This window comes from Chelon labrosus (assembly GCF_963514085.1).
Source record: "Chelon labrosus genome assembly, chromosome: 4".
NCBI classification, from domain to species: Eukaryota; Metazoa; Chordata; class Actinopteri; order Mugiliformes; family Mugilidae; genus Chelon; species Chelon labrosus.
Genome location: NC_140340.1, coordinates 8088237 through 8102472, shown reverse-complemented (window position 1 = coordinate 8102472; position 14236 = coordinate 8088237). Strand labels below are relative to the sequence as shown.

Genomic DNA, 14236 nt, shown 5'->3' with positions numbered 1-14236 from the left:
TAAGTATTTCATCCTTTTATCCAAAAACGACTTAATTGATATCCTCTAATATCGTTTATTAATTTGCATGTATTCCTTTTTGACGGCGTTAAACTTGCATCCCGGTATTTCTTCCTCTGTGAACCCAAATAAGGACGCAGATAACCGGATAACACTTTCATCAAAGGTTCCTTTACATAAACCTGGGTTTTGGAGACTTGATTGTCTTTGTTATAGAGACAATTACTAGGGAAATTAAATATTTCTACTACTTGACATTAACCCATAGTAGCCGGTCAAATCTTTCTCTTCTCTATTTGTAGTCCGTCATTACAGGTACCTGGTGCTTTGTTATTCTGATTGTGTTATGTATTAAAAGATAAACCATGAATGCGTGGGGCCTTTCTGTGTGGAGTTTGCATGTTCTCCCTGTGTCTGCGTGGGTTCTCTCCACGTTCTCCAGCTTCCTCCCACCATCCAAAGACATGCTCGTTAGGTTCATTGGTGATTCTAAATTGGCCGTAGGTGAGTGTGAAGGGTTGTCTGTCTCTCTGTGTTAGCCCTGCAGGGTGTACCACGCCTCTCGGCCAATGACAGCTGGGATAGGCTCCAGCCCCCCCGCGACCCTTCACAGGACAAGCTGTTACAGAAGATGACTGGATGAATGAACGTGATGTGTTATGGTGTGTGACTTAAATACATTTTTGTTGTATACTGCAAGATTTTTTTTTTGTCTTTTATTTTTAGCTGTGTCTCTGTGTCTTTTTACATCTCTTTTAACCAAGTAGCTCTCTGTCTACTGCCACTATCATCCTGTGCATCCTTTCTGGCCACAGGCCTTTACGCATTGCTTTAACAAGATGAAGCAGCAGCTTCTGTAGGATCCTCCGAATGTTCCATTTCTGGTAATTATTTGCGCGTTATCTCTAATATTGTGCTCTCCTCGCATCTGTATCCTGTTTCTCGTTGCTGCACTGACCCAATTTCCCCCACAGGGATCATGAAACTGTCATGTGCCGTAATGTAATGTGTCTGTAATATGCCACCTTATCTCTTCGTTGATAGCGTCGAGCTGCTCCTGCAGCATGAGAGCCAGAGTCTGAGCGTCCGACTGGCCGCTGGGGGAAAGCAGGGCCGAGCTAACGTCGTCATCCATGTCGGACTCTGCCTCGATGTCGCTGCCGAGGAGGTGGCTGACGCTCCCGCGCAGAGACGGGTAGTCCTGTTCGAACACCGCACACACCTAAACACAATATATGAACATGAGCTGTACGCAGACAACAACAGACAGCTTTACGCGCCTTCATTTAAACAGAAATAAATCTTAAACCTACAGAATGCACCACATGGATGAAGTCTAATCAAATGCCTACATGTATAAAACATGACACTTAAATAAATCGGTGGAGAGGAAATATTTGCCAAGTTATGAGAAGACGTGGATGAACTGGAAACTTACATCACACAGCATGTCCATGGCAGCAGGTGAGAGAGAGACAGGAAGACAGAGAGGTTAGTAGAGAATGGGACGTCAAGCGTGAAGCACTGACACTTACTGGCAAAGCAGACATGAACCTGGACTTAGCACCGGTAGGAGCTGCATGTGGTTAGAAGAATAGTTGAAATGTGATCTTGTACATGGTTAGCAATCCTGCCCGCTGTATGTATGTGTGTGTGTGTGTGTATGTGTGAGGAACTGTGGAGTTGCTTTGGCCTCATAAAAAACATTACAAGCACCTTGTTTGGGTCGTCCCGTAGCGCTGACAGCCTGCCCTTCTGCGCCCGCCTGATCACAGTTGTGCTGTAGTGGCCGTCCTGGCCCTCCACCACGGAGAAGCGGAGGTCGCTGGAGCTACCCAAGTGAGACCTGAGATCACAAACACAGAACAAATCACCATCAACAATGAATGAACACGCTGGGGTGTGAGCATTAATGTCATCGTAGGGACACTAGAGCGGAAGAACATCTGCGCGTACCGAGGGTGGGTTCCATCTCCAAACGCCCCGCTGCGGCGCTTCAAATGGTCGATCTCGTTCCTCAGTTTCTCTATCTCGCCAATCAGCCGTTCCTAAGAAGAGGAAGAAGAGGTGCATCCAGGGCAGAGGTGGAATTAAATTAAAGATATCTGGCACATACTTTCAGCATCGTATCGGTTTGTTAGTGCAGGTGCATTGAATGAATATTTTGGAAATACACTTTTTGGTTTTCTTGCAGTGGTTTGATGAGAAAATTGATGGCACTCTCATGCAGTGAAGATTGGAAGAAAGGTATTTTCCAAGTCACTGCAATTTAGGTTTGCACAGAAAACAAACAACACATAGATATAATGTGAGGCTTTGACTTTTCTGTGCCTGTTTCCAGTCTTCATGTCAAGCTACCTAGCCAACTAGCTGCTTCAAAGGTAAAAGGTAAATACCACAAAAGTGTAATTTGAGTAAATGTATTTGATTATGGGGGCGTGTAAGTTGCACAGGTGGTGCCCCGTCCTACTGACCCTGGTGTGGTGGAATTCCTCAAGCTGTTTCTGGCAGTTCTCGAGGTCTTGAATGAGGGAGTTCTAGACAATAAAAAAAATGCTTGGGTCAGAACATATTATTAATTTGGTCTGTGAGCCGAATCCATGTGTACGGGCCTTGCCTTGTCCTCCAGGGCGGCCATGCGTTCTTTCAAATGGAGCTGCAGCCTCTCATTGGACTCTGTGAGCAAACGATCCACGGTGTCGGATAAACGCTTGTTGTGCTCCTCGTTCATTTTTTCCCTCTGACGAGCCTGATGAGCAGAAAAAGGGGGGGGGGGAGTCCAGACGAGAGAATGACATCATCAAGTTTTCTCTTTGATACAGACTCCATGTGGGTGTATTTATGCAGCTAATCAAGCGTCTCTACACGGATCAAAGGATGAAGTGTGTGTTTAGCTGGGGATCACCAGCTGCCAGATATAGGTCTTCTTGGCCAACAATGGCTCTCGCTGCCAGAGTGATTTAATTACAGTCATTTACGGGATGATGAAAAACAGTTAAACGGCTTCTCTTAAACGGGGATCGCTGTGCTTAATATGTGTTCCGCAGTAATTTCATTAAAGTAAATTAAGGCGCACGCACATCTGCATCCTCTGAGAGCACGTTCCACTAAATATAGCCGTGAGATCGCAACTGAGAGAGGGAGAAATTAGCCGTGCGTGAATTATTCGGTCTAAAGATAGCAGCCAATCAGTCAGTCGAATGGAGGGGGGGAGAGGGTTGTGTGCATGTGTGGAAGCGGGGGTGAGTTGCAGCAAGATATGTGGATTTGGTAAGGATTCGTGCACTGGGAGAATGAAGAACTCTACTCGTTTCCTATGTGTTTCTTGCACATGTGCGTGTATGCATGATGGGGCACAGTGCTGAGAGTCAAGGCATCCAACCAATGTGTGGCATCCGCCTACACATACGCTCATTAGAGGTCACGGAGACCCTGCAGGGCCAGGGCACACTCATGCACACGCACCCTTCCCAGCTCTTGGTTCTTCTCCTCCAGTTGTGACTCCAGCTGTCTGAGCCTCTCCTCCACGTTGCCATGGCGCTCCTCAGCCTGCAGGGGGAGACACGCACACACAAGTTCAGCTGCCTCAAAAGTGATCTCTGTGTTTTATATCTGTAAATTACTGACTCTTATTTTATTTGCTATAACTTCTGCAGCTGCAGCGTGCACATGTGTGCTACCTTGGAGAGCGCTGCCACTCTCTGCGCCAGTTCAGCCTCCACCTCTGGCAGTGTCTCGGCCTTCCTCATGGTCTGAGCCAGCCTCTGCTCTGCCATCTCCAGCATCTCCTGCAGCTGGCGCACCTTCTCCTCGCTCTGACACACACGCACATTCAAATAAAGCAGGAGGGACTTTATTGCAATCACAAGAGAGGCACGATCAGTGTAGTGCAGCAAGGGCACGACACATGGACACTTGTTGGAGATGTTGCCGTGCGTCCCCTTGCGAGGCTGAACTCAGATTCACCCTGAACTACAAGTGAACCTTTGAGCAGCATGTTTCTGCTCCTCACTCGCCGACTATAAAAGCTCTTCAATACCTTAAATACATCAGCGCAGACGGCTGAAGCATGAAATATTAAAACGCAGCGCAAGAAAACGTGCTAAGAGAGCAAACATTAGCCAGAACCCACAAGTCGTATATCACCGCGCATCGAGACAAATGGGATTATTGTGGTGTCACTTAACAACACATTAGCGTTGTCACACAGTCAAAGAAGCTTGGATCTGGGAGAGTGATGAAACAACACATTTGTAAATATTGGTTTTCGTGACTGAGCTGTTGCTTTTTAAAGAGCATAGATTCATCTTAATGCAACATGGGGGTGGCATCATCATCGACTTTTGAATGACTGTGACTTTACTGTTTCGAATGATGATTACGCGGCCGGCAAAAAGTAAGGCTCGTTGATACTGATGCGTGTGTCACCTGTCTGTGCAGGGAGTCCTTGGTGGCCAGTTCATTCTCCAGTTTGTCGTTGAGGTCGTGGATGTGCGTGGTCTCCCGCTGAGCAGCCAGGTAGCGCTTCTCTAATGTCGTTATCCTCTCCTCCATGTCTTCTCTCTGCAGGCGCAATCCAAACAAACAACATACTGTATCTTTATAGTATTTGCACTTTTTTGTTTCCGATGACAGAAAACGAAACAAGTTTTTATACTGGGTGCAATCATTGTCCATCTCCATTACAAGATATTTATATATTTAAATATGAAGCTAATTTAAAATGAATACTAAAACCATAACTTAGCTATCACAGCAGATTGAGATTGAGAAACAGCTGGTAAAGAGACCTGGTTACTGTTAAAACATCTGTCTTGTCATTTCACATCTGTATTATGACTATTTTTAAGCACTTAGCTGCATATTTTGCATATTTTCTCAAATTTGAGTTGAACTGAACTTTTGAAAACATCTTTTTTTAAGTTTTTCCTTGATATAGATTTATATAATTCGCATGTACAGTCCATGAGAGCTCTCTGTCTCTATCATGGCACGAGGGGTTCACTTTAATATAGTACAGGTCAAATAAGAGCAGCATGTTTATTCCTTTGTTCCATCCTTTACTGTCACCTCTCTCTGTTCCCTCTGTTGTTTGATTGACAGCTCCTCGCTGCGGCTCAGCTCCCGCCGTGTGTTGGCGAGCTCGGCCTCCAGCTCGGCCACGCGGGCGTTAACGGTGGCGGAGTGCTCGCGGGTCTGAGCCAGCTCCTTATTGGTCCGATCCAGCAGCTCCTGGAGCTCAGACACCCGGCTGCCATCGTCGTGGGCGTCTATAGAGCCGTTGGGCAGTCTCTGTAAGGTGGACGCATCAAATTAACGGACACGCACGCGACATGCCTCTTAGGGCTGAGCTGCATAGATGCAAATGTACATGCACATGTTACCGGCCGAAGATATTGTGAGCTGTAGGATCAAGTTTTCGTGTGGCCTAGATTAAAAAGCGGTGGCTTTTGAGCACAAGGGGATGGGTTATGTGAGGTTAGGCGGCCCTGTTGTTGTTTTGAAGTTGTTTCTCTTCTCCACAGAGCTCTAAGTGCAGTTAATTCCAGGGCCTTGATTAAAGAAACCTTCAGGGACACATATTCAGACAGGCAACACAGTGGGCAGCCGATGTTAGCAGGACCCCCTCTGCTCCCTCATGTTCCCATTTCGCCTGCTCATGAACACCTTGCAGAATAATAAAAATACTCAATACTGGGGGAAAACAGGGCTAAATGGTGTGTGACTGTGTGAGAAAACACATGTGGTGATCTGCGCATTTGTGTATACAGCCAGTTTGGCCATACAAACTCACTAAAGGACTGTGAAAAGTGGATTATACACTGACAATGTGTAGTAATCTCTCGGTAAGACATGATCCCAAGTTTGTATTGGTAGGAGTCCCTGCTAGCAATTGAGTATTTCTATTTTGTGGTGCGTTGAATAAAAATATCCCCTAAAGGTTTCTACATCTGGGGGCAATAACTTAACACTGTTCGTCCTAATACTTTAATTATCGTCTCCTTGGCCATTTTTTGATAGTTTTCTCCCAGTTTCACAGTTTCTTAATAGTAGGGTATTGATTTTTAAATGCCCTTTTCATAAAAATAAACTGACACATGATTTGGCTTCTTTAGCCCTAGAGCCGCAGACACAGTAAGTGGATCTTGTTCTGTTATTCCTGAGCCAATACGGGAGAAGGCAATTTCCATCTAGATACAAACAGACTCTGCTGCCTAATCGTGGGGAGGTTTGTTACTCGGGACAGATCCAATCCCAGTTAAAGGGGAACTACCGTTTTTTACAACCTGGACCTTATTTCTGGCATAAAATACAATCGTTTACTCACCCATATAACTTTTGTGTCATTTGGAGTCGTTCAGATGATATTTAGATCTGCGTATATCCATATAGTGGGAGTGAGTGGGGCACCGAAACGCAGCCTCTAAATAAGACATTATCTGATTCGAAACTTGTTCATTTCACCAATACTTTGCTAGTGCTATTCCCCGTTAAGTCCGGAGTAACCTGTTATCTATTTGTGCACGTGCAGCGGTTTGTTGTTCTATGGCCAGCTGTTCCTCTCTCTGCCTCCGCATCCTCCTTCAATCTACAGACCCCAGATGATGATAACAGGTAACTCCGGACTCAACGGGGAATAGCACTAGCGTATCATAACAAAATATTGGTGAAATGAACGAGTTTCACGGCAGATAATGTATTATTTAGAGGCTGCGTTTCGGTGCCCCAGTCACTCCCAATATATCGATATACGTGGATCTAAATATCTTCTGAACGACTCCAAATGACACCAAAGTTATATGGGTGAGTAAACGATCATATTTTATGCCAGAAATAAGGTCCAGGTTGTAAAAAACAGTAGTTCCCCTTTAAGGCTCATTTAGGGTACTACGGGACATAGATGCTGTAACCTACATATGTAGCCTACACCAGTGCGAGCCATTTGTGCTCTCGTCAGTCTGGCTCGTTTTGTGAAAACACCACCTGAACGCTAGTCGGCGCTGTGTCTTTTTTTTCCAGTCGCGTAAATTTTTGTTTCTACTTCCTGCTTCACTTTCAACAATGGTGACTGAAACTTTCGCCTAAATTTCGCATTTGTATGACTCGCCTTTGAGTTGTACAAATGTCTGTATCTCAGCCTCCTCAGTTAACCTTTCCTCAATGTCTTCTATCTTTATTGATCCAAAACAACCAATTCGAAAATTGCGGAGATGGAGAAGCAGCCAGAAACTCTAAAGCGGGCCAATCCCAGCTCTAGACGTCTGCGTCACTGCGATGTGTAGTTACATTTCTGTGGAGGTGTACGTTGCACGTCAGGCTACGGCGCTAGGGTCTGCGTAGGGTCTGGGGTAAACTGCCTATTGCATTTCTGTGTGTGTGTGTAGATGTTAAAGTGTAGGAGGAAGACAGAAAGCCAGACAAATACTACGGCAGACGTAAAATAAACCACAGAGCAGAAAAACAATCACACAGCCAGGAAGACCTTCCATGTAGGTTTGGATCCATCTGTTCGCTCCATTGAGTCACCATCCTTCCTCTGCCTCACCATGTTCAACTGCAATGTAGATTAAAAAAAGAAAGCACTGAAATAAAAAAACTCACAAATTTACATCAGTTTCTTTTCTCTTAGTCAAACCAAGAAGAAAACCCTGACTCCCAAAGTGAAACGTGCGTCACAGGGGATGGTTAGCTTCAGTGAAGGTCTGCTCCTCTTTTAAAACTCTGTGATCAGTGCAACTTAACGAGCTTTGGCTTTAAATCCCATGTTACCTGCCTGCTGGGATTCTGCTTCGGCTAAGCCCGCTGTGAATATTTAACCTCACTATATCTTCAGATTTATTCCTTTGATGGCATTTTTACGTGTGAAAGTTTTACGTGTGTGAATAGAGGGACTGAGAAGACAGGGTCTCTCACCCAGCGTGGCACTTCGAAGTGTGTGTGAGATCAGGCTAGAGGCTTCAACAGATGTCTGCTCGGGGCGGAACAGATGTTTCACCTCCCAAAAAGCCACACATAGGAAACTCAGTCACATACAGTACATGCACACGGCTGCACGGCTCACCTCTTGCGTGGTAGTTGATAACTGTCCCTCCAGGGTGGCCACCCTCTCCAGAGCCACCCGGAGCCTCTCACGCACCTGAGGAAGCACATCAAGACACACGTTCAGTTCAGTCCCGCAAATCAACGAGTATAATTTATACTATGAAGTATCACTTAATAAGGCGTTAACTAGACTTTACTGTGTAATATTTTATTTCTCTGTAAACATATTGTAAAAATGTGTAAATGTGTGTAGTAAAAAAAAAAATGGGAGTAAGACAGTTAAAATAAAATAAATAAATAAATAAATAAATAAAATAATAAATTTAAATAATAAATTAAAATTACAAAAAAGGTTTAGTATTAAAATTAATACTAAAAGTAACAAAAAATAAAAAATAAAAAATAAAATAAAATAAAATAAAATAAAATAAAATAAAAACAAATTAAAATTAAAATTAAAATTAAAATTAAAATTAAAATTAAAATTAGTCTTTGTGTACAATAGTACAGGCAAAATAAATATATATAAGTTTGCATATGTACAAATCTACAAGAAATAGAAGTAAATAGTAGAAGTAAATATACACTATATACCTAGGAAGGATAAATAATAAAGTTCAATAATATGGATGGAAAAATTATTGTACTTTGGTTTAGTTTGCTGTAAATTCTAACACGTTCTTCATTTGTTTCAAGTTAAAAGCATTTCAGGAACCATCTCTTCCATCTCACGGAGAACTTTATCTTTGACACTGACTTCATTAACAACTTAAAAAGAAAACAAAAAAGAACAGTGATCGGAAGGAATAAGACACGAAAAGTTGTGGAAATACCATGTCATGAAGTGAGGCAGTTATGTCCACATCATTTGTTTGTAAGAACGGACAACAGTCCTTGTAGAGTGTGTGTGTGTGTGTATGTGTGTGTGTGTGGGTGTCCACCTTTTCATCCAGAGCCTTGTGGTGTTCAAACAGTGACTTCAGAGCTTTGAGGACCTCCACCTCGCTGGAGACTCCAGATGGCGGGGGTGCCTGTCTCTTCACCACTGTCATCCTCAGACTGCGTTCGTGACGAGACACCAGACACTCCAGGTGCTCCAACAGCAGCTACAGCACACACACATACATATATGAATTCACGCGGGGCCAAAGAGAATGCTAATACTGAGCTTCGAAACATTGTTTGTTTTCATCAGCATCACCACACACGTACCCTGGTGTTGTTCCTTTCAGCTTTCAGCTCCGATATTTCTTCCTCCTTCTCCAGCAGCTGCTCCCGGCATATATTCAGCTCCTTCGTCAGGGTGGCAAACTCCTACACAGCCGACACACACACAACGCACACACACACACAGAGGTTAGTACTGTTTTCACTGATAAACATAACGGGCGCAACTTTTGTTCAACTGAGCACAAATACAGCTGCAGTGTCTTGGTGGAACCGTACGTGGGTGTGTCCGGTCGGTTTGGTGGCCAGACGCACACACACACACAAAGTTTCTGGCACAGAGCAGCCCTGCATGAGGAGACTGTTCACACCTGTGTATCAGCAGGTGATGTTATGGCAGACTTAAGTAATGTGCGGGCTTCTTCAAGGAGAGGAACTGTTCTTGTGAGAAACATGCTGCCTGGGAAAGTTTTTGTGCACACAGACGATAAGGAGGGAGGCTACTCCAAGACAAATTAGCGACCAAATCCACGAAACAAAACCTGAGCTTTCTCAGTACCCACTTCCAGCCAATGTTCTCAGAAAAGGTGTTATGACGAGTTATTCTGCATCAAGGGTGAGATGCACTAGGCAGAGCTAATTTGTTCAAGAGCCAGAGGGTTAGTGGCTGCAACCCCGACACATGGACCACATGCTGTAATGTCCTTGAGCAAGACCCCGAAATCTTGAGTGTGAATCAGTGTACGCTTGTGTGCACAGGTGGCTAAATGTGAAACTGTGGGTATAAAGTGTTTTTGGGAAATATAAGACATTTCTTCATATTGTGGAAAAAAGCTAATACAAACAAATCTGAGATAACTAAGGACAGTAAACAGTAACACATCCAGTAAATTCAGTCACGAGAGGAAAAAGCTGTTTCTCGTTATCAAACTAAGGACAAATTAGACAAAGTGAATTCCAACCACTGCTGGAAAAGTGTGTATCACTTGTGTGACAACTGGTTTATCGATGTTCATTCGTCACGCTCCTCTAGTGTTGACAGAAGGCCGTGCACTTTACCGAGGCTTTTAAGCGCTTGCAGCTCTAAAGATGTGATGGAAAAACAAGACCGATGACTATGAGTGACTTGACCCGCAATGGTTTCTGCTTGGTCTCAGAGAAAATACTGGAAGCACAACATACAGTAAAATAATAACAGAGACAAGGCTTGGAATTATTTCACGTTCTTGTTAATAATTTGACAAGAGCATTGATAAAACTCTCAATGAAGATTTACTCTGCGGCCGTGTCCAGCTTGCATCATTAACCCTATTTAACCCATCATATCCTGTTTCGTTAGCGCACTTTAATGCTAGAATATGTTTTAGGTGTTTTAAGCTTTGCACAGAGCGTGGTTGTTTCCTACTACTCTCAGCATTTATGCTAAGCTAAGCTCATCTTGGCAATAAAGTGAATCCTAAAACAAAAATACATGTGCACCCATTGTAGTGATTGTTTTGATATCTCCTGTACCTGCTGCTGAGTGTATTACTTCATGTAGTTTCATCATCTCTCACGCTACTTAAGATAGCAGCGCCCTGTTTTACACTCCACAAGCAAATTTGATGGACATTTATGCCTCTTTGGAGCTGTAAACAGATGGCTCCATTAATTTTAATAGTTTGGGAGAAGACTGAAATGGAGCTGCAGCGTTTTTTTTTTATTTATTTTTTTACGCTGTATGAACTTTTATGGCGTTTCACCTGGCAGTTTCTCATTTCGAGGTGAACTAGTCCTTTAAATGACAGCCGTCAATGACTACGAACTGATAACAGAATTAAAGTGACGCGGTTGTTGACGTAACTGACCACTCACTGCACCTCGGCCTAACGCAGTCCAATATTTTCTCTGCTTTGATTGCACTGGAGCAAAGATGGGGTGGGTGTTTGCGCACTGGAGTCCATACAGCTGTGTGTATGTGTATCTGTGTGAGTCTGTTTGCGTGCGCATGTTGTTTGAACGTCTTTGGTGCTTTGTTGGCATTTTCTGTCGGCTTGGCTTCAGTCCAAACCAATACACAGAGGCTTATGCTCTCTCTGCTTGTCTCTGTCTCACACACACACACACATTTTACAGTCCTGGGGCTCCCTGCAGCTATGACGGTGCACTCTCGGTATGACTGACTTAGAGATTCTATCTTGAAGTTGAAATCTTAAACAAGTGCAGCTAAACATAAGAGGTGTTTGGACATGTATAACTTCAAGGTGGTAAACATTATCAGTAATGGCTAATAATGTAGTGATCTTAAGAGAATGTCCCATTTGCACTTTTCCACACCGCTGAGTGGGATGTGGTCATCCTGATGAGGGTGTGCTACGAATACTCATCTCTCTACCTTTGCACCATAGACTGTATAAAGATGGACGACAGAACAGTTCCTCAAAAGTGAAGCCAAACCAAGTAGAGCTCCCCCTGGTGGCTGGCTGCAGAATAGGTCATAAGCTCCACCCCCTCCATGTTAGTGGATGGGACTTGGGCCGAAACTAAAACACTAAAATACACATCAGAAACTTTTTTTTCAAGGGTGGTTTCTGTCATTTTAGGTCAGGGGTCGCGTTAACCGAATATTTTCCGTCATTGACCGTTTTTTTAAAACTGTGACGCAAAAATCTGAAGGCCATCCTTCATTTTGACAGATTGCAATTCACATCCCTGACCACTTGGTGGCGAGTGACGTTATTAATTGGCTCTTGTCTCTCATCGCAGTTTGTATTCCAAACACCGCGGAACTTTTGTCAGTGCACGATTTCCTTGTACACCGATTACACTGATGCACACGTCAGAGCTTGTGCTAACCATAGACATATATACATATTGTATATATGTCTATGTCTATGCGGCTAACGGAATTTGCATACCACAGAAGCACTTCAACCCTACGGTACCGTCTAAGAGCTGTTAGCGTTAGTAGTCCCGGTCCGATTACGGACAAGGCGGTGTGTCGGCAGCCCAAACTTTTTTTAAGAAATAAGAAAATTAAACGCTATTGAATATGTCATTATTATCATTTAAAAAAATTTAAGTGACGGGTAAAAATAGATTATGATGGGATTTTTATGACCCTGTCAGTCAAAATGACAGACAACGAAAAAGTCTTGCGCAACCTCTGTTTTAGGTAGTTAATATAATGTTGATTATACTGAAGTCCATTTTTCTAATTTAATTTAAAAGTTTCATTGTCATAAGTTTCATAGAAACAGGATGTGGCATCATGATGACTACTAGTTGCCATGCCAACCACTCAGTGAAGCGATCCCATAGGACCGTGAGAGTTGGAAAAAAATAAGAAATAAGTAAGTACAGTGTATAATCCAACATTTCCTTGTAACTGGTGGAGGTAGAGCAGAGCGTAGTATTAATTAAACAAAAACGCGAGTGAGTCCGGAGGAAGTGTGGGCGGGTCATCGATATCGTAGCTCCACGTCACTCCACTCTTGGACCTTGCTGCGCAAACTCTGGCTCCAAAGTCGCAAGATGACGCTGCCAGTATATGCTACAAAATAGCATCAGTTTGTCCAATGCAAGGAAGTGGTGACGTGTAGTCCATGTTTATATACAGTCTATGGTTTACACTGATATCAAAAGAGAAAAGTCAGTGTTAGTTATTAGAATAATCTGTGTTTATATGAGACAATAAACTACAACACAAAGTTGGATTATGTCACAAGGCGTGAATGTAATATAGATAAATATCATACGTTACTATATAAATAATTTAAACTATGACATTAATATTAGAGGTCTCATAAAAAATGTAAAGCGCGTTAATATTGATGTAAACACGTACCATTCGGCCCTGCTGAATAATATACGTAAAATATTTCCTACAGCTTTCTTGACACAGAAGCATAATTAATAACACTGTTCTCATTAATATACACTGAATATGACATTATATTGTTATCTTCTGTGGACATGGAGCCTTGGTCACAAATTTAACAGATGTTTTTAGTTTTAAATTAGATTTCTTCTGTCAGGAGGTCCGTGCCTTACAACAAACTTTTAAGGGGTTTGTGATATCAGTAGATACTTTTATTTTATCACATCAAAAATAAAATTAAATATAGACTGTAATATATAATATAGACTGTAAACTCAAAATGTAAATTAGATTTCGCTCATATATATATATACACACATTTACAGTACTGAAAACAGCTATGTGACTAAAGTGCAGTGGTGCAGTGGTATTTAAGTCCTGTTTAAGGCTCTGAGTTCAGCAGGCGGATGGCATGTGGATAGAAACTCTTCTTCAGCCTCTCAGTCTCAGTCCTCAGGCAGCAGAAACGCAGACCTAACTGTCCTACATTTCTCTTTGTTTGCATTCACATCTGAATATCAGTAGAAAAATGTGGGTCTGTGGTTTAAATGTTTTGTCCTGTAAGCTAAGGCCCGTTTACCATACAGATGGGACCATGTCAGAACAAGCAGGAAGGGCATATATTGAGAGCCACTCGCTGAGCTAAGCTGCTGAAAATTCATTCATTCTTTCATATTCTGTAACCGCGAGAGGCGGGGTACACCCTGGACAGGTCTATCACAGGGAGACAGACGACCATTCACATTACATCCAATTTAGAATCACCAATGAACCCAATGAGCATGTCTTTGGATGGTGGGAGGAAGCCCGCAGAGAGAACCCAGGGAGGCACAGGGAGAACATGCAAACTCCACACGGGATTTAAACCCAGAACCTCCATGCTGCGAGGTATCAGCGCTGAAAATTAATCAAAACAATTCAGATCCGAGAAAAGCTGCAAAACTCGTGCAAACTCTTTCGATTTCTGCTTTTCTATTGACTCTGCCTGTCACGCTGCAAGCAAAGAAGAAAAAAAAAAAGTAAAGTAAAAAAGCGTCAGAATCAGCAGGGACCAACTGCACAGGGAAGAGGGAGGTAAGGAGCGACAGGAGGAAAGGGGAAAATGGGTCAGCTTGTTCATTTTACTTTCTCTTATTCCACAGGGGTGCACCAATAGACGGGAGCTCA

At 43.1% G+C, this 14236-nt stretch overlaps 1 protein-coding gene across 1 annotated transcript in view; it reads right to left on the bottom strand.

Moving 5' to 3' along the window:
- ppfia4 (PTPRF interacting protein alpha 4) overlaps positions 1 to 14236 on the bottom strand; it is a gene marked incomplete at its 5' end in the record, with an annotated part of 53899 nt that overhangs the window by 8091 nt on the left and 31572 nt on the right. Inside the window, 13 exons of the mRNA XM_084542959.1 lie at positions 1026 to 1222; positions 1717 to 1846; positions 1957 to 2048; positions 2475 to 2537; positions 2618 to 2749; positions 3466 to 3549; positions 3681 to 3815; positions 4429 to 4563; positions 5071 to 5292; positions 7484 to 7555; positions 8063 to 8137; positions 8985 to 9149; positions 9256 to 9357. Of these exons, the coding sequence (XP_084399085.1) occupies positions 1026 to 1222; positions 1717 to 1846; positions 1957 to 2048; positions 2475 to 2537; positions 2618 to 2749; positions 3466 to 3549; positions 3681 to 3815; positions 4429 to 4563; positions 5071 to 5292; positions 7484 to 7555; positions 8063 to 8137; positions 8985 to 9149; positions 9256 to 9357 (1604 nt within the window). The remainder of the gene's footprint in view (positions 1 to 1025; positions 1223 to 1716; positions 1847 to 1956; positions 2049 to 2474; positions 2538 to 2617; positions 2750 to 3465; positions 3550 to 3680; positions 3816 to 4428; positions 4564 to 5070; positions 5293 to 7483; positions 7556 to 8062; positions 8138 to 8984; positions 9150 to 9255; positions 9358 to 14236) is intronic.